General features: G+C 48.6%; 2 protein-coding genes across 4 annotated transcripts; one reads left to right on the top strand and one right to left on the bottom strand.

Annotated features, from left to right (window-relative positions):
- Positions 1 to 1,105: 1,105 nt before the first annotated feature.
- On the bottom strand, positions 1,106 to 10,286 carry UBE2A (ubiquitin conjugating enzyme E2 A). 2 transcript variants are annotated; one of them, XM_074915091.1, is made up of 6 exons: positions 10,014 to 10,284; positions 9,631 to 9,711; positions 9,488 to 9,513; positions 4,060 to 4,149; positions 2,969 to 3,057; positions 1,106 to 2,552 (listed from the first exon to the last, which is right to left on the bottom strand). In XM_074915091.1, the coding sequence occupies exons 1-6, from the start codon at positions 10,055 to 10,057 to the stop codon at positions 2,424 to 2,426; spliced, it is 459 nt and encodes a 152-aa protein (XP_074771192.1). In that variant the 5' UTR covers positions 10,058 to 10,284; the 3' UTR covers positions 1,106 to 2,423. The 2 variants fall into 2 exon arrangements, with proteins under 2 accessions (XP_074771192.1, XP_074771194.1); XM_074915093.1 differs by lacking the exon at positions 4,060 to 4,149 and having other exon boundaries at positions 10,014 to 10,286.
- A 1,303-nt stretch (positions 10,287 to 11,589) lies between these two features.
- Positions 11,590 to 15,454, top strand: STEEP1 (STING1 ER exit protein 1). 2 transcript variants are annotated; one of them, XM_074914958.1, is made up of 7 exons: positions 11,593 to 11,934; positions 12,095 to 12,212; positions 12,377 to 12,418; positions 12,523 to 12,661; positions 13,189 to 13,278; positions 13,427 to 13,519; positions 14,266 to 15,454. In XM_074914958.1, the coding sequence occupies exons 1-7, from the start codon at positions 11,811 to 11,813 to the stop codon at positions 14,326 to 14,328; spliced, it is 669 nt and encodes a 222-aa protein (XP_074771059.1). In that variant the 5' UTR covers positions 11,593 to 11,810; the 3' UTR covers positions 14,329 to 15,454. The 2 variants fall into 2 exon arrangements, with proteins under 2 accessions (XP_074771060.1, XP_074771059.1); XM_074914959.1 differs by lacking the exon at positions 12,377 to 12,418 and having other exon boundaries at positions 11,590 to 11,934.

Below are 15,454 nucleotides of genomic sequence, written 5' to 3'. Positions count from 1 at the left end.
GAGCTAAGGCACTGCCGGCCTCCCCCTCTGCGGTGTGTGCGTGGAGCCGTAAGCTCTGGAGAGGGAGTATGTGGTTTACAGTTCAGTCAGTGGATGAAGGCTGTACTCCAGAGGGGCGTAAAGGTGAGATTTACACCCCTACACTGCTCTGTGCAGCTCTTGTTTCTGGCTGCCTTAAGCGTCTTTTTTTTTTTTTTAAGCAACCAGCAAGGCAAATAAGAAATGGAGGGACTGATGTGCTGGCTTCTGTGGCGTCAGGACTCAGCCCCTTCAGGAAGGGTTCTGCTGGCAGCAGCCTGCAGCCCTCGCAGCTGGGACGGGCCGTGGCTCAGATACTCGGGGTTGGTGTCTCCATCCCTGTCAGTGCTGGTGGGCGGGCTGGGGTCTCTAACACAGTTGGTGTGACTAAGGTGCTTGTTGCTTGATTTGCTCTGACAGGGAGCGCTCGGGAAACACCCACCCCGAGGTGAGGCAGAGGGGCTGTCCCCTCCCTCTGCGCACGCAGGAGCGGGGCAGCTCTCACCCGGGGCTCTGAGGACACTGTCCTTCGGGAGGAGCCCCTGTAACTTGGTGGGAGCGCAGTGGTGAGAGGCTGTTCCATGTAAGACAAAAGGCCTGTTCAGCTGTGGGAGCAGCAGGTACAAAGGCCACTTGAATTTTTAAAAAGAGCCTGGCAGCTTCCATCTTAACTGCAGAACTAAGCTGCACTACGAGCTTCTGTTATGTGTCAGTCACTTAAAATCCTGCTCTTGCCCTTGTAAGACAGGAGGAAAATAAACACGCTTCCTCTATCAATTCATTACTGAGCCCATTAAAGATTGCTGTACCTCATTATCACAGGCTCCTTTTTGTCAACAGTTCAGGCTGAGGCTGACACAGTGCCCGGGCTCCCGCAGGCGCTGGTTTTACTAAGGCTCGTGTCTGCCCTTTGCCCCTCGCGCTGCCGTGCCTGGCTGGGAGGGCCAAGTCCACCCCCCCAGCCCCCCGAGGGCGCCGCTGCTGCCCTGGGCAGGAACAATGGCACTGTCCTGCGTAAGGGGCTACCTGGGGCCTGATCCCGGCCCAGGCTCTGCCAAAATAACCACAGTTATACACCTCTTGCCTATTTATACAATAAGCACTAAGGTTACACTTTATTTACAAGTTTTGAAAAATGTACAGTTTCTTACATGGGTTACTTGTGCAAAGTTAAACTTCTCAACTAACAGACCAATGTGCACACAAAAGACACTGGAACAGTGGACAACACAACTGTAGGTCTCATCCCACACTGCTGCTTTAAGGTACTGTATCCAAATGTACAAACTTAGCCTTACAAAAAAAGTGAGTCTGGACTTACAAATGTTTTTTTCAGAGTTGAAAAAATATTTTCATAAAACTGAAGGGAAACTAACTCAAGCATGCAGCAGTAGCTCACACAAACCCCACGGTAATCTACAAAGAGCAGAAACGGCAGAGACCCAAGTGCCTACCCCCTACTTCAATCAACCTTTCCACGAGGCACAGCTGGATCCCAAAGAACTTCTTATCTTCCTCAGCTAAAGATAAGGGGCAGGAGAAGGACACTGAAGGGGAGTAATTCCACCACTGGAACACTTCAGGTTTTACCTCTTCCTTGATGCGGAAGGTCTGCGCTCAGAGTACCACAGCTCTACCTGGTTTTGTCCAGTAATGCCTCACTGACAGGACTATAGAAACATATTGAAGCAGTCTCTGCAGGCATGTCCTTTAAAATAAAATTAAAAAAAAAAAAGGGGGGGTTGTTTCTCAGCCTAAGCAAAGATCAAAGTACCACAACTGTAGTGATTTATGTATATCTGTACATAAATCTTGTGTGTGAAGTGCAGCAGTAACTAGCATTCCACAGTCTTAGTAAATATCTGAACTGGAATCAATTTGAGAGTTGTTTTTTCTCCATGAGCAAGGAGTTGCTAAACCAATACAAAAGGGAAACGAGGTTATTTCTTCACTCAATACTTACAAATGCAGTGGGGTCTAAACCAATAGTAGAGGTAAATGACCAGCCTGGACACATCAGCACTTTAGTTAATATCAGTTAAAAAATGTGTATGTATATAAACATCCCTTTTATCAAGCTACACATAAGCATCACTGTGTATAACACAATTACAATTAAAAGCTTAGTGTACACTACAGAAATGCACAATACTGCCCTAAGACTGGAGAGGGACCACAGGAAATGAATTCGGCATCAGTAACTCTTTTGCAAGTAACCCAAGTACAGAACATTTGACTTCAAAGTGGGTGCTTTCTGATGTCCAAGGAGAAGAAGCTTCAGCAAGGGAGGGTGGCAACAGCACAACAGCTATTCTGCTTGCAAAGTAAATGCTAGGAGGAAAAAGATGACTCAGACACTTTGTTTATTTCCTCATCAACAGAGTGTTCATTTGCATCATCCTGGGTCAACAGTCACGCCAGCTCTGTTCTACTATTGCAGAAACCCGTTTTTCATATTCCCGCTTATTCTCTTGGTATAGCTGAGCTGCCTGGCTGTTTGCTGGACTGTTAGGATTTGGCTCATCCAATAGAGACTGTGCAAAGAGAAAAAGATTCTTAGGCACTTGAAAGCATGCATAGTTTTCCGACACATTCCTTAAACTATCGGCACAAGTCAACAAGCAGAGGTTAACCTAGCTGCAGGCGAGGCAGGCTGCGGTATCCCCGCTGCGAGTTAGGGGAAGCTTTCGCTATCAGCCTCACTCTTGGCAGCGCAGGCGGCTGCTGAGCCGAGGGGCAGGCAGCAACGCCCCAGTGCCATCGCGGGGTGGGTGCCGGCAGTCACTGCCCGCTCCCCTCACCCCTGGGAAGCATTCACACTCTAGCAAATCCCAAGGTATAGCGGCTATACTGCCTAGCAGGAGGGGAGCAAAACAAACAGTGTTTCCTGAGCTGTTTTTGTCAAAGCATCCTGATTGCATTCTGCCTTTTCATGCAGAGTTCTTTTTACCTGTATGGATGTTAAGATGGAGGAGACATCATAAGTAGGACTCCAACGATTCTGAAGAATATCCAGACATATACTACCATCTGCATAGACTAGAAAAGGTTCAAGAAGAATGGCTTAAAACAGAAGTTGTACAGCTACTCGGTTTTTATCTAGCACTGCCTCATCCTGAAAACTGACAAACACTACAGAAGTCAATACTGTCTGGCAGACTTAAGTCCAGCAAACAGGCCTGTAGGCAGGAAGAGGTGAAGCTTGTCACCCACAGCTGCCTGAGGTAATTAAACTCAACCGCTGCTTATTCTTTGACATCAAGCTTCTCTACAAGATTGCAACTACCATTATGGAAAACCATGAATAGATTTTAAGGCAAAAGAATTTAAGCTACCCACAAGTGAACCAAATAAAGAACACAAGCAAAAAGCTGTTTACACATAAGATTTCCCCTGAAAGTATCTACCACAGGCAGTCTCTAGTCCCCTTTCCAACAGCACCTCGAGAGGAACCTTCCCTCGGTGCACTTTACCAACACACACACTTACTTACTACACTGGAAAGTTTCCAGGATTTCTTCACAAAGCTAATACTTATTTGGAGGCAAGGCATACATCTCCAGCCTCTAATTACCAAGGGGATTAATGAAACAATCTTACTATCACTGGCTAGAGCTGGAAACTAGCACTACATTTCAAGGTGCAACATTCTTACAGGCGTTTTGGGGAAGTAAAGTGATGAAAGACAATCAGCACTGTCACTACACACGTATAAACAAAAGCCCAGGGCACTGCTGTTTAAATACAAAATATTCTTCTGTGAGGTTTAACAACAGGCAGCTGAGAGAAGAGCATCTCATCAACACTGTGCTATAACACCTGAAAATTAAGAGGCTCCTTTTATTGCCCCTTTCCTTTCAAGCCTGAGCACTGCTCACATATTCATCTTTACCAAAATTACACAGAACCACACTGCAATTTTGGTAGCTTAATAGAGAGTGGAAACTTTTATAATAAATAGACCCTTTTCAACAGCACTATAGCATGCTATAGCAAAAAAAAAAAAAAAAAAAAAAGAGCAAGCATTATGTAAGTACTTACCATTTGGATGAAACATTTTAGAGACAAATCTAACAGTAGGTGGCTTATTTGGATATTCTTCCGTGAATTCTATTGTAAGTTTGAAAGTTCCTGGAGTTGAGAGAGATAAGTAACCTTTATTCAGAATGAATTTACACAGGGGATGAGTAATTAGTATCCCTCCGCAAGCACAAACCAGTACTATTGTGCTCATACATGCATGCTGGATAGGGAATATAGCTTGCTCAGTCCTACAGTGATTCTTCTACTCTCTTTGGAGTTAATGATTAACTCTGAAGTCCCAGACAGTACTGGTACAAGAGTATCTCCCATGACTGACTTTTACTGCCAAAACCACCACCCCAACCAAAAGGTTTGTGTAAGGAAATAAATCTGCCCTTGAGGTTTTCTTCCACAAAGCCTAATCCCAGTGCACTGTGAGAACAACACACATTGGTGTACGACCAGCCATGTAACAGGCCATGATTGACTAAGTCCTAGAGACTGGGATATGCTATCACGACAAGGACCTCCTTATTTTTTCACTGTTTAAATTTCAAGAAAATACATTTTTATCAACAACTGTGAAATGATTAGGTCTTACTGTAGAAAAGCAGTATTGAAAGCAGCATCCAAATCGACACCTTAAAATAAAAATCTGATAATTTACTTCACATTAACTAGTCCTCCTTTGAGAAAGGCTAATCAAGCTGAAACAGAAAACTGTGTAGCCCCAATCCAATCATTTTAACAGCCTGCACCAACATAAGTTATCTTGTCCCTCCTCCTCAGGCTATGACAATCTGAGAATAGGAAGTCTGTCAACTAAGCTGCATACATATGGGTCCAGGGGACTAAGCACTGCTGGCAATTCCAATCAGTAGCTGAGGAACACTGCGCTCTCGACTTCACAACAGGCAAGATATTCTTTACCATGCTGGAGCCTCAGACCAGCCAAGTGGGAGGCAGTTCAAGGAGTTCCTGGGTCTGCCCAGAGAGACCTATCTGAAGCCCCTTCGTATAAATATACAGCCCTCCTGTAAAAGGGACATACCTTACGGCAACAGCTCTAACACCTGCCAGTGCAGACATGGTACGTTTTTTGAAAAGGCATTCTTGCGTATCACTGACAGGTTTTCCCCCCTCCCTCAACACTCAGTGCCCAAATTAAAACTCATGGGCTCAGATATAAAGCTCATCCTTGCTTCCTACTATAAGGGAGTTTTCCAGCACTGATATAATTAACGTATTCCTTTATTTGGCTGGCAAATTATGTGCCAGCAACTGGTAGCCAGAGATCAGATTTTTCAACCCTTTTCCTGTTTTTCAGATGAGCAAGGACCTGAAGTGTTTCTAAGGGACTCCTTCCTTTATAAGGAGATAAATTATAACGTTGAGTTGCAAGAAATGAAGGTCATTGCTGTGACGTCCCAGTTTGCACATGAAGATACAGTACAGATGCTTCACAGCTATCCGAACAGCAGTGGGAAGTCCAAACATCCTAAAAATAAGTTTTTACATGTTTGTTTTTTATTAGCAGCCTAACACCATAACAGCAGAGAGCCCCCAGCATGCTATCGTACTGTAAAACAAAAGGAACAAAAGTAGCATAGTTAAGATTGTTCAAATTAGCAGAAGTCTGCAGTGGGGCTTTCAAGCTTTACCCCAGCTAATCCAGAGGCACAGAGACTGATCCAAAATCAGTCTGAAAGCCAAGATAGTAACAACTTCTACCAGCTGCAAGCATCAGCTCAGGACTACCCCTCCTCCCTACACAGTGATAATCCCAAGCAACACTGGCCCTTTGGAATCAAACACAGAGATTTGATTCTAAATCTTAAGAGATTCCCAGCTCTCCTTGCCCCAGTTCTGGTTCTCAGTAGTCTCCCCTTATGAGGTAGGAAAGCAGGCATTTTCTTCTGTGGAAGAGTGACTAAGCAAGCAGTAGGCTGAAAACTGAGCACAAACCGTCAAATAGTAGAGTTCAACAAGCATACTTGAGAAAATGAATGCTATTCCAGAACACTGACTGAAGTGGGAGCAGAGGGGATAGATAAGATGGCCAAAAAGCAGTAACACAGGCAGTTTGGTCTTAGAATCCATTTAAAACTGCTGAAAGAAAGTGAAGCTATCTGCCCCACCAGGGACAGGACAGCATCACTTTTAACACAAATCTGAGCAAGCCATTAGACAGTTTCCAGCTGAAGCATCTACCTACTCAAATTTCCAAGTTAAGACCCAGAGTGGCAACGGCTCTTTGAAAGGGCTACACAACACCTCGCTGTTGAGCTTTATTAAAGGACAGATCCAGAGATCCAGTGAGGCAAAGTCCAAAGGTCACTCCCACTGAAAGCCCACACAGTGGAGCAGGTATCACGACACACGCTGCTGGAGATGAGGCCTTCGGCATCCAGCCTGTCACTAATTTTATAGCTGTCAACTGGTATTCCTTGCAACTTACCCTAGACAGCCAATTTAAAAATTATCATATTGTCATTATTGATATCAGGATCATCACTGATCTTAAGAGAACATTCTCTTTTTATCTCTTGTATTTATTTACCTTGTTGATCTGTTTATTCTGCTTCGAGATGTGAGACACTGACATGGCTAACAGGGAGGCTTCTCCACGGCCTGTACACTGGCCTAAGTGACTCCTGCCGGAGCAGTGCCCACAGCCCTGCTGGGTCCTCCTCACTGCAAGGAGCGAGGGCAGCCCCCTTTTACTCCTCTGTCCATAAAGCAGGGATGATCTCTTCCTCTCCTGCGTGAGGATACAGAATCAAGATTCTGTAAGCAAGGAACAAACCCTACAGAAGGCAAACGCCCTGCTCTCTCTGTTCAAGCCTCCTGCATACTCAGAGCAAAGCAGGAGACTACAACAGCTGTGTTACTTAACCCTCTCCAAGCCAGGAATCCTGCACTAACCACAGTATCACCATTCAGCTTCAAAGAACAGGTCTGAAGGACTGGGAGGGCCTGGGTTTCCATCCCTGTGGCAGCACTACCACTTCAGATGCCACACACATGTAGATTCTTAAAAATATGGTTAAAGGCAGGGTAAATATCCCTGGGGTCCTACTGCAGACACCTGCAATCAAGTCCTCTTAAACCAGAAGATGGAAGTTATGCTGCTGATCTAAATTAGTAGTTGCTCCTAGGCCGAGTCAGTCTGCGCACCGAGTTGTGAAAACACCCTCTGAAGTCTGGGGGTGGAGGGGAGGGAGGGTTGTTAGCCGCATTATGCTGCACAGCAAGTAAACAAACGTGTCTGAACTTAAGGTTTTCAGTTCAGACAAAGCCAAGAAATCTCGGGAGCTGAGACTGGAGAAGGGTCTTACCAGAATGAGTATAAAGAACAGTGATTCTCATAATGTTGAAGTTGTTACACCTCTAGTTCAACCAAAAAAAAAAAAATTCACAGGCTACTTTCACAAGAACTAAGTTATCTTAAGTCTTACAGTATCGCCAAGAAGTGACAGAGCCTGAAGACACCAATACAAAGCGACTTCTGAAGAACACTGCCCTACAGAGGCTTCCTGGAAAGGATTTGAGCTCCAGTGTACCTTTGCCTTGCACAGTCCTGCACAGTTACTAAACAAGCCCAAACTAACAGCTCAGTACTGTTAAATAAAAATTCCCTTGATTTTACCTACATTATGCTAAACTGCATCTGAACGGTGCTACTCCACTCACTTACTGGAAAAGCACAGTTAAGGCACCAATACACCCATATCTCTAGGCACCACTTAGTATTTTGTTATCTAGCACAATGTTAAGATACATCCCAGAGAAAAGGAGATAAGCATATCCTACAATGCAAGACATATCTGTTTTCCTGCGCGCATACTGTGAAAACACACACTTTGCTATGAAAAGAGCAATCCATCTCACACCAAGATTATATTATTAGATCAAGCAAAGCAGTAGGACAGCAGCAGCAGACTCAAGCATCTGTTTGAACTTCAAACTGCTGTGAGTGCAACATGTCCTAAGTGTTTGAAATAAAGACACAGTGCTGCCACAGTGGAAAGCGCAGAGGAAATCAGTACGTCAGGGCTCTCAAAAGCAGCCTGCAACTAAATGGAAATATATGGAAAAAAAGCCCTTATAGCATCTGTTAACCCCACACTGAGCTCGAAGAGCCTGAACATGGAAACAACCTGCATTTTAGCACACTGCAAGGAGACAGCTTTCTGCTCCAAACAGTGAATCACGCTATTAATGGCAGCGCACCAAGAACCTAAGCAGCCCCAACAACCCTAACAGAAGTTTAAGAGAGCCTTCTTTAAAGCTCACAAGACGAGAAAACAGAATAGATTTAGTCTATCTGTTCTATTACATAATATCATGGCATACTCGAGTTCTAAACATTAGACTTCTGAAGCAGCTACGATAGCAAGTTTCAGAATTAATCCCATATATTTTTTAAAAAAATAACTGGAGTCTTTGGAGTTTTCTCAGGCCTGAAATATTTAAAATCTTCACAGAAAAAAAAAATCTGCAATTTACAGGCATGCCCACAGGTGTTACCTCCGAAGACAAACAGAGACAAAGGAGTTAGCCAAGAACAACATAAGAGTTAAGGAATTTTTCCTATGCTTTTGTCATGAGTCATAGAGATCTAGGATTAATTATAGACTACACTGAAAGCATCTTAAGAAAAAAAAAAAGCATCACTGATTTCAGTTAGACAGTATTTCATGTCTAACAAGTTTTCACAAAGATGCCACAGTATTCATACAGCATCAGTAAAGCTACAAAAGACAGTAAGGCCAGAGAAAAACTGCTAGGACACAGGTATGTTACAAGGACCTATTTAGTCAGCCTTTAAAGTTTAAAAGTCCTTTTAATCTTTAACCCTGAATGATACCAACTGTAGCAGAGTGAAGTAGGTGCCAAGGAAAAAAAAAAAAAACAACAAAAAAAATCTGTTCACAACTTCCTCAAATATTCAGCCCATTTCCTACTTCAGCTGACTCACGTTGGGACTTAGTTGCAAAACACTTCCAGCATCAGAAAAAACAGAACTCAAAACAAGCTACAACGGTTCTACACCAGGTTTTGGCAGTATTCCAAATATGAGTGTCCCTAAAAACATGATCCAGGATTCAACAGCAAAGCTTAGAGATCCTTAGAACGGTATGGTAGATTAGGTTTAGGACAGTCAGATTTAGCGACTACAAGCAAGCTCCTATAAAATAATTTGTAGGTTTCTGTCAGTCAACATAGCAATCTAAGCCTACAACACTTTCTCGGAGTAAATAAATGCTTAGGTAAGTGCAGCATAGGGTGGTGCGGTCAGGTGAACATGCACCCATGTCCCTTCTCCATCCCCGAGCCCACACCTGTTGCAAAGCCCACGGCAGTGACACACCAAGGCCGTGTCAAACTGCAGCAGTCTGCCCCGAGAAAGCCAAACCCCAGGCCCACACGAAGCCGCACTTACCGTCCTCGAAAGGAGTCCCCTCGGGCCTAGAGGAGGGAAGAAGCAGAGCACAGCGTTACGCCGCGGGCAGCCCAGCTCCGACCCCCCCAGGAGGAGGCAGAGCGGCCGCGGCCCCCGCGGCCTGCCGCCCCCGGCCGACTCACCCAAAGATGACGGCGTTCCACACCATGATGTTGTTCTCGGAGGGGGCCCCGCTCACCCCGGCCGGGGGATCCTCCTGCAGCCTGCGGGGCACAGGGAGGGCTGAGGCACCGGCCCCGCCGCCCCCCCCCCGCCTCCGGCGCCCCTCGCGCGGCCGGCGGCCGCCCCTGCGCACTTCGCGTAACCCAGGCAGGTAGTTCCACGCCCCTGCGCAAACAGCGTAACCCGCAGGCAGGCAGCGCCGACCGGCGCTACGCAATCAGCGGAGCGCGCCCTACCCCGCCGCCATGTTGTGCTGCCCCCCTCCTCCCCCGGTAGAGCCGGGCCCTTCGTCCTCCTCCCGCCCGCCGCCCCCCGCTCCCCCTCGGCCGGCGGCCTCCGGTACCTCTTGAAGTCCCGCATGAGGCGCCTACGGGCCGGAGTGGACATGGCGGGCGCAGGGTTATAGATCACTCATACACTGTCAGAGGGAGGACGGGGCGCCCAGAGACGGCGGCGGCGACAGCAGCGAGCTCCGACTGAGGCACCAGCAGCGCTGGCGAACAGGAGCGATCGCGGCCTCTACCACTGAGGCGGCGGGGGGAGCCCTGGGCCGAACCGACTCCTGCGCCGGCTGCCGGGCGATCCCGGGATGTACCAACGGCGCGGGGAGAGGGGGCGGAGCCGGATGTCGCCGAGTCCCCAGCGCAGCCTCTACCGCGGGGGCGCGGGGCGGTGCCCGGGCCGGGGCTTGTACCAACGGCTGCGGCGGGCGGGGGGAAACGCGGCCTGTGACGCGGCGGCGGGCGGGGCGGGAGCGGCTGGCCCCGCCCCCGGGCGCCCAGGCGGCGGCGGGCCCCGGCGGAGGGTGCGCGGCGGTAGGCATCCGCAGCGGTGTTCCCGCCGCTCCCCGCTGCCTCCCTCCGTGGGGTGCGGGAGGGACTCAAAAGGGTTAAAGTGAGAAAACCCCTGGGTTGAGATAAAGACAGTTTAATAGGTAAAGCAAAACAAGGAATTCGTTCTCCCCTTGCCGTGGGCAGGCAGGTGCTCGGCCATCCCCAGGGAAGCAGGGCTGCACGGTGGCTTGGGGAGACAAACGCCACCACTGCCAGCGTCCCCCCTTGCCCCTTCTTCCCCCAGCTCTATACGCTGAGCATGACGCCACATGGCCTGGGATGTCCCTGGGGTCAGCTGGGCTCAGGTGTCCCGGCTGTGCCCCCTCCCGGCTCCTTGTGCCCCCCCAGGCTCCTCGCTGGTGGGGTGGGGTGAGGAGCAGGAAAGGCCTTGACTCTGTGTAAGCGCTGCCCAGCGGTAACGAAAACATCCCTGTGCTGTCAGAGCTGTTTCCAGCACAAACCCAAACCACAGCCCCATACCGGCTACTGTGAAGAAAATTAACTCTACCCCAGCCAAAACCAGCACAACCTGCCATGCTGCACTTTCTGCTTCCAAGGGAAAATAATCTCTTTTCTACCTTTTTTTAATAGCCTTTGAGGGTAAAGAATTTCTGCTGTAGACTGGATAGGCCCCATTTTTCCACGTCTCCTCACTTGTAACTTCACGTAAAATAACCACATGGGGAGGTGACTTCAGAAAAAGACACAGGAGGAAGATCTGCTGCCTCTCACAGAAGTTGAAAGAACATTTTAAAAATTGCTTTCACGGCTGCACTGTAAATATCCTCTTCTTGATCTTTCCTGCTCTTACCCAGCCTATGCAACAAGAAACTGATGAGCTCTTGGTGGTTGTCAAGAGGAGGCTTCATTCAGTGCCCTGCCTTTGGGGACACCAGCAGACCCGCCAGCCAGCCCCGAGGGAAGCGCTGGCAGTTGGACATAGTTGCCCCAAAGTGTGTGTGAAGGGAAACGGTGTCACCGTCTCCCTGTTCTCGGCTCGGAGCACCTCTGTGCCGAGTCCGCCCCGGCTCCTTAAGAGAAATGACGTAAGGCCTGAACGTTGCCGTTGTGATGAATGCACGATCACACTGTGTCACGCTGGGCTTGGAAACGGCGTGCCTTTAACCCCCCGGGTGCACACCGGCACCCCCCGCTTCCCCTTTGAGGAGAAACGACCGCCTCCGGAGAACCGGCGGCGAGAGCCGAGACAGACCCGCCGGGGCTCACGCTCGGCGGGCGGAGCCGCCGCTGCGGCGGGCGGGGGGAGGAGGCCGGGCCCGCGGGGAGGGAGGCCGGGCCCCGGCGCCATGCCGAAGGTGGTGTCTCGCTCCGTCGTCTGTTCCGACACCCGTGACCGCGAGGAGTACGACGATGGGGAGAAGCCGCTTCACGTCTACTACTGCCTGTGCGGGCAGATGGTGCTGGTGCTGGGTGAGCGGCGGGGGCAGGCCGCGGGCGGCGGGTAGGCCGCGGGGGTAGGCGGCGTAGGCCGCGGGGGTAGGCCCCGGGCCCGGCGGCGGGGAGGGCTCGGGAAGGCGGCGGGTGTCCGTCCCGGCCCCGCCGCCATCCCGGCCCCGCCGCTGCCCCGCAGACTGCCAGCTGGAGAAGCTGCCGATGCGGCCGCGGGACCGCGCCCGGGTGATGGACGCCGCCAAGCACGCCCACAAGTTCTGCAACGCGGAGGAGGAGGAGAGCGTCTTCCTGCGCAGGTGGGCCCCGGCCTCCGCCCCTCGTCCCTCTCAGAGCCCCTGCACGGCCCGGGGTCGGCGCTGCCCCGCGCGGGCCCTGCCTCCTCACCCGGCTGGGGCCCATCAGCCGGGCACCAGTGCCCGCTGTCTGCGCCCTCCTCTCAAGCTCTCCCTCTCTCCCCCAGACCAGAAGGCATAGAGCGGCAGTTCAGGAAGAAGTGTGGCAAGTGAGTGACTGCGGTGGCTCTTTAGTGACTTTTAGAGTCTGTGAGGTAACCGTAGGAAGACAGAATCAGGGTTTCCTCACAGCTACATGTGTGTCTGTTTCTAGGTGTGGACTGCTGCTCTTTTATCAACACCAACAGAAAAATGCTCCTGTGACATTCATTGTTGATGGTGCTGTGGTCAAATTTGGCCAGGGTTTTGGGAAAACAAACATATATACTCAGAAACAAGAACCCCCCAAAAAGGTAATCTGCTTTAGAGAAGTAAAAGGGCTTGCTTTGCTTTTCAAAAAGGTGTGGTGCATAAAATCACTTAATAGCAGGGGCAAAGGGGAGAAAAAAGAAGGAAAAGGACCTCTAAATGATAACTCAGTTTGGTGTCTTCTCCCTGTCTGCCTAAAGTTTTCCTTTACAGAGGTCACTGCAGCTTGGAGACCTAGCACTAAAGGGTAAAAAATATAAACGTGGAAGTCCAGACTGTGCCTGATGTTTAGGCTCAGTCACCAGAAAGTTTCCACTTTTAAGTAGGTCAGATTTGTAGTCTGCACAGTGGTTCTAAAAATCTGACTTATCTATTATGTATCAGTGAATTTGCTTCTGATAGTGACAGCTCTAAGCCCAGAAATTAGTGGGGATAATTCTCCTTTGCCACCCATGGAGTTCAGGTAATCTTAACGACTTGCATGAGAAGCTTCAAAAGCTTTGGAGGGGGAGGTGGTCCCTCGAGGAACCACTGTGGCAAGCTTTAACAAAATACTCTGCTCATCACCCAGGTGATGATGACCAAACGGACCAAAGACATGGGCAAGTTCAGTTCTGTCACAGTCTCCACAATTGATGAAGAGGAGGAGGAGATTGAAGCGGTGAGTTTTGTCTGCCCTTGGTGGTGGACATGTCTGACCTGGGCAGCTGTCTCAGACACCCATCAGAGCCAGAGATCGTCTCACCATGTGGGTGAGCTGCTGTTACTTTGGAGTTTGCTGCTGCAAAGTGACATTGTATGTGTTTCAGAGGGAGATTGCAGACTCCTACGCACAGAATGCAAAAGTGATTGAGAAACAGCTGGAACGCAAAGGCATGAGCAAGAGAAGGCTCCAGGAGTTGGTGAGTGTTTTCTTCGGTGTTGAACACGAATCCCTAAGATCTGTTGGCTTTGTACAGATCTCACAGATCGGGCTGCAAGTATAGAGGGGTCCTAGTACAGCCATAGGTAACTTGCAGCTTTGTGAGGATGACTTTACAGGTTTTCTAGAGATACTCCAGTCCTCCTGAACTTAAAATTGTATACAGTTACTTATAGAGCTGATTGACAAGCAGCCAGCAGAGCTTTTGCAGGGAGAATTTCCATGACCTGTTGGACAAGGAAAAAGGGAGAGGGAAACGAGACTGTGGCTTTGCCAACCTGGGCACCACTAATGCTGTGCGCTTAAGCCTGCTTGGCCGGGCAGGTCTTTGCCATGAGGCATCAGGGCAAGCTAAGGGCCTTGTGGAGGACCTGCCAGCTCAGCTGCTACCAGAAGGGTCACTTGAAGAATTTATGGCAAGAACATCACAGAACATCCTACCTGCTGTGACAGCAGAGTAGTAGATGGGAAGGAGGGGGAAATGTGCAGCTTCCACCTGAGGATAGAAAGTATGAAATCGTCATCTGTGCAGTTAGTCTTGGTCTTTTTATGATTTTTAAGGGTGGCCCTCATTTTGTACCTCAGGGGAGGAGGGAGTCAGCAAAGAACTTGAGCTGCTCTTGCTCCTGGTGTGAAAAGCTTGTGGTGGTCAACCAAACTCCATTGGAGCACTGAAGGGAAATGTATCCAGACATTACTTCATTCTATCTTTATTTTCTTAATCAGGCTGAGCTGGAAGCCAAGAAAGCCAAGATGAAAGGAACCCTGATTGATAATCAGTTCAAATGAAACGCTGCTTGTCTGCTGGGTATTCAGAGACAGGGGAAAGCTACCAGGAGCTATCGCAGATCTGTCGACAAAGCAGAAGTAACAGACAACGTTCAAGGGCAATGTGCTGCAACCAGCTTGGAGGATGAGTACCTCTCTGTCATAAGTGATACTCTGATACCGATTTTAATAACTCCAGTGGCACTGGAGACTGCTGAAACTGCAGTTCTCTACAGGCCCAGTGTTATGAGCAAGCTGTTCCAGCCAGAATGTTTACTTTTGGGAAAAATCTTTGCTGGGAGCCTTCCTGACTTCTGTGCACCTTTTAGATACCTCTCTTTTTATTTTAGTAGTTTCCAAATGTGTAAGATTTCCATAAATGTATTGGAACAATAGGTCAGCTGTACAACAAAGAAATTGTTACAAAAGTAAGCTCTGTGCCTGTTGTTCCTTTTGTTATTTTAAATGTGTCCAAAACGTGCAGCAGCCTGAGAGACATGCCATTCCAATGCGGTCTGGAATGATTTGGATGCGAGGCCTGGGGATCATGGTGCTGCTCACCCTGACCAGCAGACAGGCTGTCAAAAGTCCCCAGCACAGGCTTGGCTGTAGCTCTTGAGTCTCAGCTCCTGTTGAACATCAGAAAGCTGCAGCTGTACAGAATTACACTGTCCCAACAGATACTGCCTGATAGAAGAACATGAAACCCAACCCTGTTTTAAAGTACTGAAAACAAAACTGCCTGTGTGTTATACCACTAATGAGTACAAATACATAGCTCAAAGCTACTGATAGGATTGGTGATCATTTAAAGTAAAATCACAACTGTATGTCTGAACTAACCCGTTCTGCAAAACAGCATCATTATATGGAGTTGCAAAATGTGAAGGAGAAGGAAAAACTGTTCTGAATGCACTGACCGCTAAGGACTTGGATAAAGACAACATTAAGAATTGGTGCATAAAGTACCTTGTTTGGAAAATAATATTTTGTGTCTCTTGCGTGATGTAATAACAGCGCTGTATAGCCCATGTTTTTGTTGCTCTACTTGGGATTAGTACCATGTTATGGATTTGAAGTAAAATACTTTTCCTAGGGTGTTCTTACTCTACTAAGTATTGTAAAATAAAGTGAGCAATGAACAAGA

Source organism: Athene noctua, chromosome 11 (genome assembly GCF_965140245.1).
Source record: "Athene noctua chromosome 11, bAthNoc1.hap1.1, whole genome shotgun sequence".
NCBI lineage: Eukaryota > Metazoa > Chordata > Aves > Strigiformes > Strigidae > Athene > Athene noctua.
This window is presented reverse-complemented; position numbering and strand designations above follow the sequence as displayed.

Coding starts and splice junctions, on each gene's coding strand:
- UBE2A (XM_074915091.1), bottom strand. CDS start 10,057: ATGTCCACTCCGGCCCGTAGGCGCCTCATGCGGGACTTCAAGAG. Junction 9,514..9,630: donor TGGAACGCCGTCATCTTTGG/GTGAGTCGGCCG, acceptor TCCCTCCTCTAG/GCCCGAGGGGACTCCTTTCG. Junction 4,150..9,487: donor GGGGACTCCTTTCGAGGACG/GTAAGTGCGGCT, acceptor TCTCAACTCCAG/GAACTTTCAAACTTACAATA.
- STEEP1 (XM_074914958.1), top strand. CDS start 11,811: ATGCCGAAGGTGGTGTCTCGCTCCGTCGTCTGTTCCGACACCCGTGAC. Junction 13,279..13,426: donor AGGAGGAGGAGATTGAAGCG/GTGAGTTTTGTC, acceptor TATGTGTTTCAG/AGGGAGATTGCAGACTCCTA. Junction 13,520..14,265: donor AGAGAAGGCTCCAGGAGTTG/GTGAGTGTTTTC, acceptor TTTCTTAATCAG/GCTGAGCTGGAAGCCAAGAA.